A 16,006-nucleotide genomic window follows, 5' to 3' on the forward strand; every position below is an offset into this window, starting at 1 on the left:
GTAAATCTGTGTAAGACTGTAATTTGTAATTCCTTGATACTGTCAAGAGCAGGTACAGCGTAGTGATGTGTTGATAAATGTCAAGATTAGACTGTGGGTAAGCATTGAGTGGTTGTTACATCAAGGGCAGATGCTGGGTATTGCTCTCAATTTCCTGATTATAAATTATTGAAAAAGCACTGCACATTAAGTTAGAAAGCATTGTGGTTTAATGTGTTTATTAGAGGAACAATTGAATGGTTAAGGATGCTTTTATTAGAGGAACAATTGAATGGTTAAAGAAGGAGTAAGTAGTATGGAAGAGGTTTAAAAACAAAAAGGAAAAATGCTTTCTTTTTCTCAGTCTACTCTGGAGTTTATTCAGATGGTACACGCTTGCTTCTCAGAAGGTGTTTAGCTGTTTTCATCAGATAGAATTGTAAATCATTATTTATCTGCAGTATTTTCTTATCATGAAGCACAAAAATGGTAGAAACTGACGAGGGAAAAGAGATTGTGCTGTACTTTTCACAGATAAGTTGAAGCTGCGCCCGTGTGGGTGATATTGGAGCATCACCTGTAACAACTCTGGTTTTATTTTCTATTTTTTCCAGGTCTGTGCTGCCTTTCATTCTGTTATGTAACTGGGCCGTTATTTTAAATTCGTCCTCCTGTTCTTTAGTTTGGTTATACTGAAATGCAGTTGTAGTTGCAAAACTAACTGTTGTTTCCTTTCCTGGCTTCTCAATGCCCAGTTTCCCCTGGCTGTCTGGAAATGAAATCCAGAATTTGTTGCTTTCTTGCCTCTTAGGCAAGGTTCTCGCCACATCGACAGACCTGTTGCTTCACTTACCCCTTTTACGCCCCATTTCTAGGCAGGATCATGATTTTATGCCTGGCATCTCCCATTGTAATTCATTCTCATAGTGCTTTGTGTGCCTGTCAATTCTTCTTGCTCTGCCAAATCCTGCAGTTCTAGCAATGCTGACAGCTGACAAAGCGTCCTAGAGCATTTTCAGCTGAGATAGAAGTGACATCTGCGTTTGGAAGCTAAGGCCTCACAGCCTATTTGTTTGCATGTATTTTTGCAGACTCCGTTATGTATCCTGCACACCCTTAAAATGTGTTGGATCCTTCTGAGAAAGAGACAGTCATTAGAAAACAAAAAGTCATAACAGTGAAGTGTCAAGTAAAGAGTAAGGAAAAGATAAATGCTCAGAGGAACTGAATCTCTTCTTCTTATTTGTGAGAAGAAACTTCTTGACATCCATATTACACAAAAGTCACAGAACTCACAGAAAGTCTAACTTTGGCCCAAATTATAGAATCACCAGGTTGGAAAAGACCTCCAGGATCATTGAGTCCATCCATTCCTATCAACCACTAAACCATGTCCCTGAGCATCTCATCCACCTGTCTTTTAAACCCCCCAGGGATGGTGACTCCCCCCCTCCCTGGGCAGCCTCTGCCAGGGCCCGATGACCCTTTCTGGGAAGAATTTTTTCCTGATGTCCAGCCTGACCCTGCCCTGGTGGAATTTCAGACCATTCCCCCTTGTCCTGTCCCCTGTCCCTTGGGAGCAGAGCCCAGCTCCCTCCTCTCCACAACCTCCTTTCAGGTAGTTGTAGAGAGCAATAAGGTCTCCCCTCAGCCTCCTCTTCTCCAGGCTAAACAACCCCAGATTAATTAAAGCAAGCTAGGCCATGTATTTTCTGCACAAAAACCCCAGTGCAGCTCAGAACGTTTCAGTCGAGTGCTTGTTTATTACTCCCCCCAGCACAGCAGTTACTTGATTTTATAACAATTGTGGTCGTAATCTATTTATATTACATTTGTACATATCTGGCAGTTTTTAGCCAAAGGCGCTTCTAATAAAATGTTGACTAAGTAGGAACATTGTCTAACACTGTCCCTTGTTTCGACAGAGCAGGCAAGTGTCTAATGGTGACCAGTTTTGCAAGCATTAAGGTGCCAGTGAAGCTTTAGAGCAGGGTGAGGCCGTTTGCTACGCTTCACCCACGCTAGGCAAGAATGTGGTTATGGCTTTGCTGCGGTGTGATCGGAGGGCTGGCGGGACAGGATTAGCGAACATCTTTGAGGTCCAGATCACTTTCTTGGTGCTTCTGCTGTAGCAGATCAGGTGATGTGTAAAAGAGCTACTGCAGTTGTTGAAGTCTGTGCAGTGTCCTGCTGAGAAGCGTTTGCAGAATGAATTTACTTGCACTTGCAGAATGATCAGACCTGTACAAATGCATTATTACCATGTACTTGTGTTTACACATTGTCTGTTGAGGAACCTGCAGTGTTTTTCTTTCCTGTCTGTGTGGGATTTGCAGTCGTCTTCCTGCAGGGCCCACACCGCCTCTTCAATCATAACCGTGCAACCACAACTGCTTTTTAAGGCTGAAGCTGCATTTGGGGAAACCTTCTTTTGCAAAGCACTTTTGAACTCTAAATAGCATTGACTTTTTTCACAGTATATTTATAAATACAGCAAAAATATATATAGGTACGTGGAGCCTTCTTAAACAGAGTCGTCTGCTCTTGCTCTGATAGGTGATAAGGGATGTAACCCCTTCCCTGTGCTCCCTCTGCCCATTGAGGGCTGGATCTCCGTTCAGGGGGAGGAGAAGTCTGAAGTCATGTCATACGTGATACCTTATAAACCAGTCTTGCCCAAGAACCATTTTTTTCTTGTTTAGAAATCTATAGTAGTATAAATACGGCTTTCACTGTGGTACCCGTGGGGCAGTGCAGTGTTCTCAAGTCTGTGCGAGAGACAAAGAAAAGGGCACTTTGCATTAGAGACTGCTGTATCCCTCTCGCACCTGAGGGAGAAGGATGTAAAGCAGTGAGCAGAACTGAACAGCTGCAATCCATATACTCCATTGTTAATACATTTTTGTATGGAAACACTGGTTAGGAACATTGAAGTCATTTTAAGGGGGGGTGTTTGTGTGTGAATTAGCAGATACTTTACATCTGCTCCTAGGTAGGTCATGCACAGATTTATTCTGAGATGGATCAATGGCAGCTGGGAGCTGTGTGATTGCGTCCCAGCCGTGCTGTCAGGCAGCACCCTCCTTAGACATGGAGACGTGAGGCACACCTCTTTGTCTCTGAGCAGCCGTCAACGTGAATGCAAACAGTTGACACGTAAGCCTCTTGGCTGTGTGCTAAAGAGGTGGTGCTAGGAAAATACTCCTACTAGAAGTAGTATCTCCAGCGTGCCCTAACTATTCGTTTAGCAGAGTTTGGGGTAAGTGGTGTATTTGACTTTAAACTGATGTGCTTGAGGACTGTCTGATTATGAGCATGTTCAGATTTCCTGGATTTTGTGCTCTGTGTGTGTCTACACATTTTTATTTGCAGCTTGATGTTTGTTTGGTTGGTTTTTTTGGCTTGTATTTTCATTTATTTGTTTCTTTTTGCCTTCTTCACCTTTCCTTCTCCCTTCCATCAGCTCTATGGCAGCAAAGGAGTTGCATGTTTGTCCAGAAAGCATATTCCCTGTCCCCATACTGCACAGGGGAAATCTGGCATGCCAAGATTTCCTTAATTTATTCAGGGCCAGCATTGCCATAGCCTTAAATGTTTTATCACACAGTAGTGTTGTGTTATTTGTGTCCTGGAGGCAAAAATATGAGTGTATTAATGTTGATATCTGTTACCATAAAAGTACCTTGGACTAAGAAATCCATTGAGCAGGAGCAGCACTTGCTTTGCAGAGCATCCCTTCTTGGCGAGCCGTGATCTGGACGTGTGTGTATGTGAACTGCAAAGCCAGAGCTACGTGGGCTTCAAGCCCCAGGGGTTTGCAAAAGGCAAAAAGTTTGATGTGGAGCCTAAAACTGTGTCCATCATTGACTTTTTTTTTCAGTTGAGATTTTACTCTTAGAAGCAAGACTTGAGAATGATCATTCTAAAAGCAATTAATATTCTTTTCTTTTGATGACCTCATGATTTCTAATTGTACCACCAATGTTTTGTGATTCTTCCTTTTCTACCGCCCACTCTTCTGATACAGGAGGGATAGAAATGTGGAAGGGAGGACTAGAAGGTGTGAAGCCCTAAAGACTAATTTAAAACAAACTAAGAAAAAAGGCAAAATTGAAAAGCAAAAAAATGAGATGAGTTTATAGTAACAGAGCCATGACTTAAAAAATAAAAGTCCCCAGCAGTTTTTGCTGTGAAGATACTTTGCCATGAATACGTATATTATTTGTCTTGTGTGGAGCTGGATGTGTCTGGGCCCTGTGACTGCAGGTCTTAGAAGTAGAGGGTGGAGATCACTTCTTAAATATTTGTACAGGGAGGAGGACAAGGCTTGGAACTGCTATGAAAATAGCTCTTTGCATGTCTTCGAGGATAGGTTAACTGTGCAGGGTTTCACAAGCACCACTCCCTGGTGATATTTGAATAATAGATTGACATTACGGGGTGCAGCGAAAGGTGTGTGCATTTCAAAAGCCTCGGGAGAAAATTTCCTGCTCGAGCAAATCCTTTAGAAGGCATTTTCATGTCATTCTTATGAAGGGCTCCTAGTCCTCCTCCAGTCTTCTGCAAATTCTGTTTGTTACCAGCCTTGGGGAGAGTTGAGGTTTAAGTGGTCCAAATGATGCGGCGTGTTTGTCCAAACAGATACTCTCCAGATTGTATAATAACCCTAGGAATACCTTTAGGGTTTACTTTCCCAAGGTCTAACCTTGACCTTTCTATTTCCACTACAGCTTTCACTGAGCTTTGCCTCATGGAAGGGTGCAGCTGAACCGTAAGAGTTTCTTCCAGCTCCAATAAGAGCTGTAGCACCCCTTCTTTCTCCATAAGGTCTTCCACAAAGCGTAAGATAAATCGCCTTTCTTACAGCTAAATTAGCAGTGATTAGGGGGTGCTATCGTGTATCTTTTAATAAAAGAATGTTCTGCATACCTATAGGTAGCCGACAAAATACGAACGATCCAAGGCAAATACTTCTGTGCAAGTGGGACAGCACAGTGAAAGACATGAAGCTAACTTGTTTTTGTGTAATATACCGGCCCTAAGATTTGCATTTAAGCCGTTTCAAGCAACAATTAATTTAGGGGTATTAAAGCCAAAAGAACTTAGAGGGGGATCTTACACAGCCCTTTGCTCTTGGAGAACATCTGAGGGCAAAAGAAACACCATATAAGAGATGGAAATCTAAATCAAATCCAGTCATTAGTAAAAACCTTCTGATTTGCTTTTTAAAATATTTTTCCCTTTCTTCTAGTGCATTTCAATGAAAAGACTCTTTGTAGAGCTACAAGGTAGGCAATACGATTTTACTTCTTTTTTTTCCTTCCCTGAGAGGGGGAAGGATTTAAAAGATGAAACAAACCCCCTTTTGCTGTTATTTGTGAATGCATCTAATGAATGCTTTTAATTTCTCCTAAAAACGTTCTTATGTCTGTGTGTGGCTGTCCGTTCAATTTGCTTACTTAAATATTCTGCTCCTTCAGATCTGCGTGGTGGATGCCGGCTTGCTGTTGTGGTGTATTTAAGTAAAAAACTGACTGATGAGGATTACTACGGGGGGGATGTATTTTGCAATAGACTAAAACTTTGCACCAGAACACAACTGTGGAAAGCAGATCAGCGGCTGTGGTGTGGTAGGGAGTGCGCACTCTGTCACCTAAAGCCACTTCCCTACAAAGGTTTACTGTCATTGAGGGCATAATGTAAAATATACCTTGGTTGGCGAAAGGGAGGCTTGAAAACTGGAAATGGCAGTGAAGCGTGGGATGTTTCCACTGACTCTTCAGTCGGAGAGTACCTGGGTGTAAATCTGACCGCTGTGTTTGATCGTGGTAGGTCCAGCCGATGTGAAGCCGACTAATGACAGTTCTGTCCTGTTGAAGCTGTAAAGATAGGTCTGGGTTTGGTTTAATGGTGTTGATTGATGCCCACATACTTGGGATATGGAATTTATTCCAAACCTCAAGCTGTGAGTTGCTATTCAAGAAATGGTGTTTCGCCATTGATGCAAATTACTGCAGTGTTTGACTTGAATGGTTTAATCTAATTCAAGCTACAAATTGTTCCAAAAGTTCTTATTTACCGTTGAAACAGCAGATTCTACTTTTGTTTTATTCCATCATCTAATTTTTTTTTTGTATTTTGCTATCTATTTCCTGCCTTCACGAGATGCAATTTAACGCCAGTTTTGTGTTGATTTTAGAGTGGTTATTTTAGGCTTATCTTTTCGCATTTGTTTCTTTGAAAGCAACATAAGGCAGCTCTCTCCTGTTTGTTTTGGGGGCAGAGAGGCTCCGTAGCCACTCAACAGGAAAGTATTAGTGTACTTACATCATTCTTTCTGCTCTATATGAAATTTGTCACTGATTTTAGTTATACATTCCAGCTGTTACTGTGCTTTGATCGGACTATATCCACTATGGTTATTTTTTCGAAGGCACGTAAAGGGTAGAGAGAAATATCTTGAATGGATATGGGCCGTGGAAAATGTGTCTGGTGTTTAATGGCAATTCAGAATCAGGATTCAGTTTAAATGATTAACTAACCTAATGATAAAAACTTCTAAAACTTTGAAGATTCATCCTCTAAACAAAACAAAAAATCTCCCAACAAACCCAACAACAATAGAATGTTGCTTGGTTGTTTTTCCTCCCTGTATGAAAAAACTTTTTCAAGACTAAAAAAATAGCTATTAATAAAAAAATCCTTGTCATTTTTATTTAAATATAGCGGGCAGTCTGGAATGTTTCTTTTTTAATATATTAATAATGTCACAGTGAATGTGAAGTCAGAATTGCATTCTGGGTCTGTTTAAGTAGCTTTTGCAGCTTACGTACAGATTAAAAACAATTCTGCAGTTCATGTTCCAGATGTCTTGAACACTTTCACCTTGATTTTTCAGTCTTTCCTGCAGAAGTTAAGATTGTGTTGTCTTGTCTTTGTAATGAGAAGAATGTGCAAAAATTAACTATGCATTTTTTCAGACACAGCTGAATTTGCTATTCATAACTGTCATAATTGAGAGTTTAAGGTGAAACCAGTGTAAAAGACTACAGCACTGGTCCTGCTGCTGAATGCTTTGTAGTTCAAATAAGGATTTGTATTTTAAATATTTGTCAAAAGACAAATTTTAAATATTTGTTTACTGACTAATCCTTCTTGCTTTGCCTTCTAAGGTGTTTCCTGAATTCTCACTATGTCTGATGGGGACTATGATTACCTCATAAAATTCTTAGCCCTTGGTGATTCTGGAGTAGGAAAGACCAGCCTTCTCTACCAATATACGGATGGCAAGTTTAATTCCAAATTTATCACAACGGTGGGCATTGACTTTCGGGAAAAGAGAGTGGTGAGTTCTCACAAACCATGTGCTGCTTTAAAATGGTATCTGTCTTGGTGATGGCTAGAATCTGTTTTTCAAAAATCTAACCTCTCGATCCTTACAATCCTTATGTGCAATAGATAGTTACTGTGTATTTCATCTTGTAATAAGGAAATGGGCTCATTTTACCTGGTTATTTGTGTCAATATTGTGTGTTGTTCCTTATGTTTCCCCCCTGCCAAAGCTCATCATCCACTTTTTACTGCTCAGCAAGCATGGAGTTGTGAGTTGTGCACTTAGTACTTGGAGTAGTTTTATTCTTGAACTCTCTTCACGAGGAAGGATTAGGCTGTAGTAAAAATATGAACTGAAAAAGACTGCAATGCTGATTTAAAAAACATTTTAAAATGTGAATGAAAGCATGAATAGAATGATAGATAAATGGGGCTGTTGTGGCTTCCTGAGCAGTTACCACAACCAGAGAAGAATTGTGAAAAATAAGGCAGTGGGTTTTTTAACCCCTGAATTGTTATTAAACTCGGCAAACATACTTTCGATATGAAGCTGAGCACTGCATTGTGATAACCCGTTGGATGCTGATTCTTACTGCACTGAGCAATTGCTTTGGCAGAAGTTTTTTTTTTATTCTTATGTAGAAGTATTAAATGACTTTCAGTGTAGTCTGATAATTTCCCAAGTGCCCAGAAATCTGGATGATGGTAATGAGCATTGTGCAGATTAGCTTTTTGATAGATGACATGCAGTACAGCAGTGGGAGGAGTAAATATCTTAATGGAATGCAAAACTGGTCTCTTGAATAAGTTAGTATTCCTTCTGTGGGATAGTAAACTCTGTAGTGATCGGCATATTTGATAACTTGGGATAAGATTTAAGTTTCACAACCTGAACTATATAATCCACAGATTCAGCAAGTCTGTGTCTCTAAAGATATGTTTATAACTCTGGCAGTCTTGAGTACAATGACAGTTGCATGTAAAGATGCCCACCTAACAGGGAGTGTTGTAAACAGTAAATAGATCTGTTTACAAATGTCCTTGTTTATATTTTCATGCTGAGTAAACTTCAGCTTTTATTATTACTATCCAATTTCTCCTTTTCAAGCTATGCTATGCTAAGATCTCCCCTTAGCTCTTTTTCAGCAATCTTTTGGCAGAAGAGATGTCACTATCTTTGAGTATATTCTGTTTGTTATTGAGGTTTTGTTAGTGGTACAAATATATTGCCAGATTGCATGATCTGATCGTTGCTTTCTTATAATTATGTTTTCATTTGAAATGATACAAGATAATAGCCAAAAAACCCAATCACAGTACTAAAATGAAGCTTGCCTAGTGGCTGCTCCAAATATCTGTTTGGATCCATGGTCTGTTGGATACTGATTTTCCAGTTAGATTTTACCTTGATTTTTAAATAATCAATTGGTAATAATACATTGGTATTATTAGTAAATAATCAATTGGTAATAATACATTAAAATGCTAATGTATTACTTTTGTCCTATAAAGCAGAAGAATTGAGTTGGAGTTGGGATCTTTGTCTCACCAATGCTAGTTTTGCTCCATTTAATGACTTTAAATGTCAGTTATTTTGTGTTTTATAGAAGCTGGGATGCTAACAGTGTCTTACAAATTTACCTTTTACAGGTTTATAGACCCAACGGGCCAGATGGCGTTGGAGGCAGAGGGCAGAGGATACATCTCCAGCTCTGGGATACTGCAGGGCAGGAACGGTATGTTCCACCTCCCCACCTAGCATGTAAGGCAGTTGTCATCAAGCTGGATGCAAATGGAACCAAACACATGGATTCTCTTTATTAATTGTTACATTTTAATTGTTCGACTCAGTGCTTACTTTAACAGTGATGGGAAGTTTCCTATTAATACTCGTCAAATTACAAATGTAACTTTCAACTGTAAAACATTAAAACTGTAGTTGTTGGGGTTTGTCTTTTGGAAACTTTCAAATTTTATTTTTTTTTCCTAATGCATACAGGCATTTTTAAAACTTTTTTCAGTTTTCATCAAGTTTCTATAAATACGCTGAGGTCTTGAGGAAAGTCAGACAGGTGAAATCACCTCAAAGGATTCTTTTCTGTCTACTGAAAGACCAGCATCCTAGTAGTTTATAGTCTTAAAATCAAGAACTGATATGTATAGGGGACAAATTTCTGTTCAAAGTTTGAATTTCGTTCTTATCTTAATTTCTCAATCTTAGTCAAGTCATGCTTTATAGCAGAAGACTTTGTCTGAAGCTCTCATGCTGGAGTGAAACATCTCCTTGAGTTCCTTAGGCCTTGATTAAGCCTCAGTAATGTTAGCAATTCATGTTATCCAGTCCCTACAGCAGCAAAACAATTATGATGAATGTTTCATTCTAGTTAATTCAGTCGTAAGTTACCTCAATTTTATGACTATACGCAATTATATTTTCAAAGTAACTTGTCAGATGAACCAACTAATTTCACTTTGCTGGTTTAGGTTTCGTAGCTTGACAACAGCTTTCTTCAGAGATGCCATGGGGTTTCTTCTACTCTTTGATCTGACAAATGAGCAAAGCTTTCTGAATGTCAGGAACTGGATAAGTATGGCATTCCTTTTAATTGTAATTTTTTTCTTTCTTTGCACAGGCGGGGAGGGGGCTGTGTTTGTAAATATGGTCTCTCACTGAGAAATAGAACTGACAAGACTGGTTTTATAGCTTTCTTGGTAAAAGAAAGTAAATGTTGCATTCATAATTGTAGTAGCTGCTAGTGGTGGCTTCTAGTGCTTACCTGAAATTCGGCTTTGCCTTCTGGACTTAAATCTTAATCTATATAAAAGCAAGCTGAGAAAACATATTCCTGACTCCAGTGATACTCATTAGTTTTAAGTGTGTCGAAAGCTTATGCAAAACTCTGTTTTGACTTAACTGAAGCTTTGTTGGCAAAACTTAATGGAAGGCAAATATTCCTAGGCTGGTTTATGTAGCCAGTGGAGTTCCCAAACTACATTATCCACAGTAGTGTTCCTAGTGAGCTTAAAGTGTGACAGTACATTGGGACCCCTGTTCGTGTTGTTGCTGTTAGGTCAGCTTCAAATGCACGCGTATTGTGAAAACCCTGACATCGTGTTATGTGGAAACAAGAGCGACCTGGAAGACCAAAGAGTGGTGAAAGAAGAAGAGGCTAAGGAACTTGCAGAAAAATATGGGTATGTAACTTCCTTCTAGTTATTGCTGTGTTTACAGCAGAATGAAATGTTTTCTGTAATGCTGTTTCTGTATACTGAAAGATTATTGTGAGAATAAGCATTTTTTGAATGTTTAACTGGCTGGTATGATATCTTTTTTCTGTCAGAAATTAATGGTTTCTGCATTACCTAAAAATTCATAGTATTGCAACCATCTTGCACTGGACATTGGTAAATCTTCTTTCTTTGGCAGTAAACAAAGTAATTTTTTCACAAACATTCTGGAAAAGAGATTTTAGCTGGAGAGGCAGGTGAATGATGCGGGCTGAATTCTTGGCTCCTGCTGGTGCTGAGGCTTTCTGTGGGGCATAGGAAAAACAGGTCTTTTGCTTTTTTGGAATTCACTTTGTATTTGGTGAGATGATGTGTGTCCCCTTAGATTTCGGGGAAAACAAAAATAATACCAGGCACTGATATCCTCATTTCCAAGCTGAGTTGTTTTACAAAGGTTTGTTGTACAGTAGCTGCTGTCTGCAGCGTGGCCATGGAAACACGTGGCTTCAGTTCCTTTGAAGCCTTGGGACTCCTTCAGCAGGGTCTGGCGAGTCTGCTCGCAGACTGCTGGGTTCCCCCAGAACAGTTCTGTCTCAGTTCCCCGGTTCTCTGCCCCCTCTCCGTTCAATCTTCCCTCAACTGTTCACGCAGTTCTGTTAGGACTGGACCTTAGACAGATTCTTAGTGATTTGGCCTCCATGCGCTCAACGGTGTTTTCTTGCAGGCATCTGCTCTCTCACAGGCTCCCTGGGACTCCGAAAACTAAGTCAGATCAGGAGGAAGGCGGGAGCCTTGCCCTTCCCCACAGGCACGGGTCACATGTTCCTAAAGGAACTACATGAAATCTTTGTTCCTGTTAGATACTAATTTTTCCCTTATTGCTGTTCTACTCCCTTAATTCTTCCCGTGGATCACACATCTGGATTAGATTTGCATTTCAGTGTGGATCAGAAGTGTACTTTTGAAGCAAACCTTCCGTTTTGATTCACGTAGTGGAGCAGCTTTCTAGCACGTGAACTGGATTTCTCCTCAGTTGAAAACTAACCTGGATGGTGAGCTCTGACCAGTAATGTGCATTCAGTCCGGAGGAACAGATCACAGCTCGTCCAAAGTAAAGCCCACAAAACACACGTTGTGTGAACACTAAGTCCTCAGTGCTAACTGCTTTGTTCTGCAGGTCTAGTCCTGTTGTACCCTGCTATTTCCTGTCACATAGTCACAAATCAGCTTTCCTTGACCTTGAAGAATCATTGGAGCAAACTGGAAGCAATCTGAGATGAGCAGGTTTAGATATTACCTTCTTACTTTCTCCTTCTCCTGTGAAAACGCTTGTTTGATGTCCATGTCACCCAGACAACAGCAAGCGCAGGTAGTACCTTAACCAGCTGCTTGTGAAGGAGCAAAAACTTTTAAACAGCAGTAGATGTCATGTGGCCTTTCCTTACAGATTTGAAAGAGATCTCGTTGCATGTGACTTGTGGAAACAATTTATTTTGGGGGCTGCAAGTGGCAGCTTTATTTACGAGTTGGGAGCTAAAAGTCAGAGCTATCGGTCCCGTCCAGTCTGTAGGCAGTTACAAAGTTCTCTGCTCTGTAGAGATGAAACAAGATGGTTGCTGGGAGTCACTTATTCCTGAGGAGAAGCAACGTAAGTCCTGCTGCAGTGAACAGTCTTCTGTTACAAAAGCGTGAGACAGTGAATATCCCTTTTTGTTTGTGGGAAGGCCTTGTACTGGCAAGTGATGTGTTTTGAAAATGATTACAGGAGACCTACACACTGAGGTAGTATTTTAGACCACTTATTGAATCTTGCAAGTTAAGTAAGAAATACTTAACATCATGAAGTGATTTTATCAGTCACTCAGGGAGTAACAGTAACGCAGCCACTCCAGCACCACCCTGTGGGGAGCACTGCCCGCAGAAGGTCAAAGCCTTCAGACCCACCACTGAAACATCCTGATCCACAACCGTAATAAAACTAGCGATGTATTTTCACTGTCAAGATGGCCAGAAGCTTTTTTTACAGAGACATAGAAGGACTGAGTGCTGAGGGTTTTTTTAATGTAAGCGAGTTTATAGTTGAGGTGTCAACAGAAGAGTCACTTTTTGTAGCGATAAGAGTACCACATGGGGAGTCTATATTGCCTTGCAGTGGGCAAGCCCGTAGTAGCATTCCCTCTCTTGCAGTGACACCTTAGCTGATGGAGGTAGAAATCAATAAGGTTAACACTGATGTGTGCAAGGCCACATAAAATAATTGCATCTCTTGTGGGGAAAGGAGGTGAAAAAAACAGACCTCGGGAGCCATAAACTCTGGGAACTCATACTGACCAGTGGCTCGGTAAATTTTGGACTCTATGATGTAAATTAGACCTTATCCTTCTTCCCCACCGACAGACCCAGCCGTTTGATTTATGTCTTCTGCATTTCAGACCACTGAGCACTTACTGTCTTTCTGCCATGGAGCAGCAGTAACAGCGTTTGTGTGATTTCTAAGTAGTTGGCAGTGATGTATTGTTCGAAGTATTAACATTATTACAAATACAAACTGCGTGAAGCAAGCTTGTGGGTTTTGTCTTCTGCAGAATACCGTATTTTGAAACCAGTGCAGCTAATGGGAATAATGTAAGCAAAGCCATCGAAACTCTGCTTGACCTCATTATGAAGCGCATGGAACGGTGTGTGGATAAATCCTGGATCCCAGAAGGAGTAGTACGCTCCAACGGGCACAGCTCTACAGAACAGTTGAATGAGGAGCAAGAAAGAAGCAAGTGCAGCTGTTAACTCAGTTACAATTACGTTGAACATACCTGGTGAAGTATAGTACAGTTGCAGCTTAACTGTTTAACTTACAGACAAATCCCATCGTGCAGTTACTTAATGAGCGATATTAATTCTTCATGCAATTTGTTGGGTTTTTTTTCCTCTCAAACAGCATTGACCTTTGGTTGCAAGGTATGCAGTTTACTAGCGCTGGGCCAGGTTTAATTTGGTGTAGCAGTGGATATTCCTCTAATTCTCTGCTTTGGAGTGAAGGAGAGGAATTTTCATTACCAAATTCAGAAACATTTCTCTGTATGCACAGTGAGAAAGGGTAGGCTTCTGAACTTAAAGGAGTTTTAGTTGCCTTTTGAAGGCTTCATTAACTACGCAAACTAGGCAGTAGTTAGACTACTGTGACAGCTTAGTCTCTGCTAACAGCAAGCTTACCAACATGCTTCTTGGTTTTGAACATTTGATCGCTCTATCAATCAGTCATCAACAAAAGCCTTCCAGTAGCTTTTCCTTGCTCTCTAAAACCATCAGTCTTCAGTGATGAAAACTAAAAGAAAGCTGTTCTGTGTAACAGTAATAAAATCCAGAGAAGCGCAGGCGTGCATATGTGGAGCTCTTTGGGTTTGTCTTGAAATTGAACATGCAAACTACAACTGTACTGTAGGAAATTGTATCCAGCACAGCCTATGAGATCCCCTGACATAATTTGAACTTCTAGAACATGCTTACCGATGTATTTATATGTCAGTGCCATAACTGTACATTTGTTTGTTATGTTTCTTTTAATTTACCACTCATATTTCGACAGGAATGTAGGGCAGCCTAAATGTCAACAAAATTTCATCAGAGCCAGTGCTTTGCGCTGAATTTGTTTTACCAAACACAGATTTGGAATGTTTCTTCAAATTTGGATTGAAAAATGAATGATGATTGTCTTTGGGTGAGATGCAGCTAAGATACCAGTTCTGTCTAGATCAGTATTGCTATAAATTCACATTGCTTATTTCATTCTGCCAACCTTTGGGTCCTGCACATCTTGGTTATCACATATTCATTTATGGCTCGCAAACTTCCTTTAGGTTGTATTTAAAAAAGAATAGAGTTGCTTTGCTTTTTTTTTTTTCCTGCTACAGATCACATAAATGTCAGTTTTGATTTCAGTGGATCATGTTGCTCTTTGATAATTTTTATTTATTCATAGAACCTAAGGAACACTCAGTATTTTTTGGGTCTTCTTTCAGGACTGATTTATAAGATGTGCCTACCAAACTGTTTTCTACCCTGGCAGAGGTTGTATAACTGTAAAGTATTGCCAATTGAAGTCATGACATGCCAAATTGAGTCTTGTTACAGACTTTCCACAGCAGTTTGTTTACAAAACTCCAAAGCTATTACTTCTTTAGAAATTATGTATTTATTTATTTAAATATCCTAAATACTGCAATTTCAGGCAAACCTTGATACCAGTTGTGAACATGAATTGCAGCCTAACAAATTTTTTGAAGGACCAACAATGTTTCTAGAATAGCAGATAATAAATATTTTATGTAGCCTCTGGTTATATTAATAATACAAGAATAAGTGTTAAAACGTGGTTCTTAAAATATTTTACAAAGTAATGCATTGTTCTTTGACAAACACAACATGTAAATACTAGCTTTTTATCACAGCCTACACAGAATATTTTAAAAGTGCAATATAATTTGATGGCTCTGGGACTAGGAAAGAGATTAAAGAAATTTATATTGAATAAACATAGTTGTTTTTTTTTTTTTTTCTACTCTAAAATACCAAGATTCTAAAATGCGTGCGGACCGGAATTACTGTAGTTTAACTTGGTGTGCCTTTTGAAGTTCCCATCATGTTTCTGACCAGTCGAGTATGAAACTCTGCTGTAGGACACGATGCATTTCAATGTACTTCAGTGTCTGAATTTCCTTTAACGTAACCCTTTGTTTTTGCGAGGGTTGCAGTGGAACTTCGTCATGCATTAACTCTAATGGGAGTTTTTGTGCTTATAGCTCCATCCAATTCCTGAAAACAATAAGGGTTATTGCAGCCAACTACTGAGCTAAGTGACTACTGGAATGGTGTAAAAGTATATCCTTTTGAATACTTATGTTTAGATGGGATATTAAATACTGGAACTGTCATATTTTTGTCATGCGTATTATATGTAACTATTTACTGTAAAAAAGAGTCTACATAAAATTGCTTTAATGTCAACCTTTGAAACGTGCCATAAGATTTATCTGTTTGAACTATTCTGCAACAGAACTTTTGCTCCTTTTTGAACTGTCATGCGAAATCACAGTAAATGCTTTTTTGACAGTGAATTACGGTATCCTCACTAGTCACTGGTTTTTGAAAAACAAAGAAAGAAAGAAAGAAGAATTCTCATGTGATAAGAAACTGTTATTTCAAGAAAAGTTGTTTCTATCCCGTGTAAGGAGAAAATGTCGATCTGTGATGGAACAAAGTTTTGCAAGGGATTTCCCTTATGATGCTTTATCCCAGGATTTCTTATTAATGTAGAGTAGTTAAAATTCCTGATCTGAACCTCGTCAGCATCTGTTGAACTGAATTGTAATATTTCCTGTTGTCTTAGTTCCATATCAGTCTGTGTCCTTCTGCACTGTTCCTATCTGTTGTGTTTTTTTTAGTTCCAATGTGTCTAAGTGGCTTAGTTACT

At 39.6% G+C, this 16,006-nt stretch overlaps 1 protein-coding gene across 7 annotated transcripts in view; it reads left to right on the forward strand.

The window, feature by feature from the left end:
- RAB27A (RAB27A, member RAS oncogene family) overlaps positions 1 to 15,633 on the forward strand; it is a 33,960-nt gene extending 18,327 nt beyond the window's left edge. For 2 of the 7 annotated variants that reach the window (XM_054077858.1, XM_054077859.1), the window contains 6 exons: positions 5,231 to 5,267; positions 7,152 to 7,324; positions 8,962 to 9,047; positions 9,796 to 9,899; positions 10,383 to 10,506; positions 13,125 to 15,632. In XM_054077858.1, coding sequence (XP_053933833.1) covers positions 7,172 to 7,324; positions 8,962 to 9,047; positions 9,796 to 9,899; positions 10,383 to 10,506; positions 13,125 to 13,323 — 666 coding nt within the window. In that variant the 5' untranslated portion in view covers positions 5,231 to 5,267; positions 7,152 to 7,171 and the 3' untranslated portion in view covers positions 13,324 to 15,632. Of the gene's footprint in view, positions 1 to 3,076; positions 3,239 to 5,230; positions 5,268 to 7,151; positions 7,325 to 8,961; positions 9,048 to 9,795; positions 9,900 to 10,382; positions 10,507 to 13,124 lie in introns of those variants that run through there. The other 5 variants (XM_054077855.1, XM_054077856.1, XM_054077857.1 and 2 more) reach the window with 4 other exon arrangements.
- Positions 15,634 to 16,006: the final 373 nt, after the last annotated feature.

The sequence above is a fragment of the Cuculus canorus genome, chromosome 12 (assembly GCF_017976375.1).
Source record: "Cuculus canorus isolate bCucCan1 chromosome 12, bCucCan1.pri, whole genome shotgun sequence".
Classification (NCBI taxonomy): Eukaryota; Metazoa; Chordata; class Aves; order Cuculiformes; family Cuculidae; genus Cuculus; species Cuculus canorus.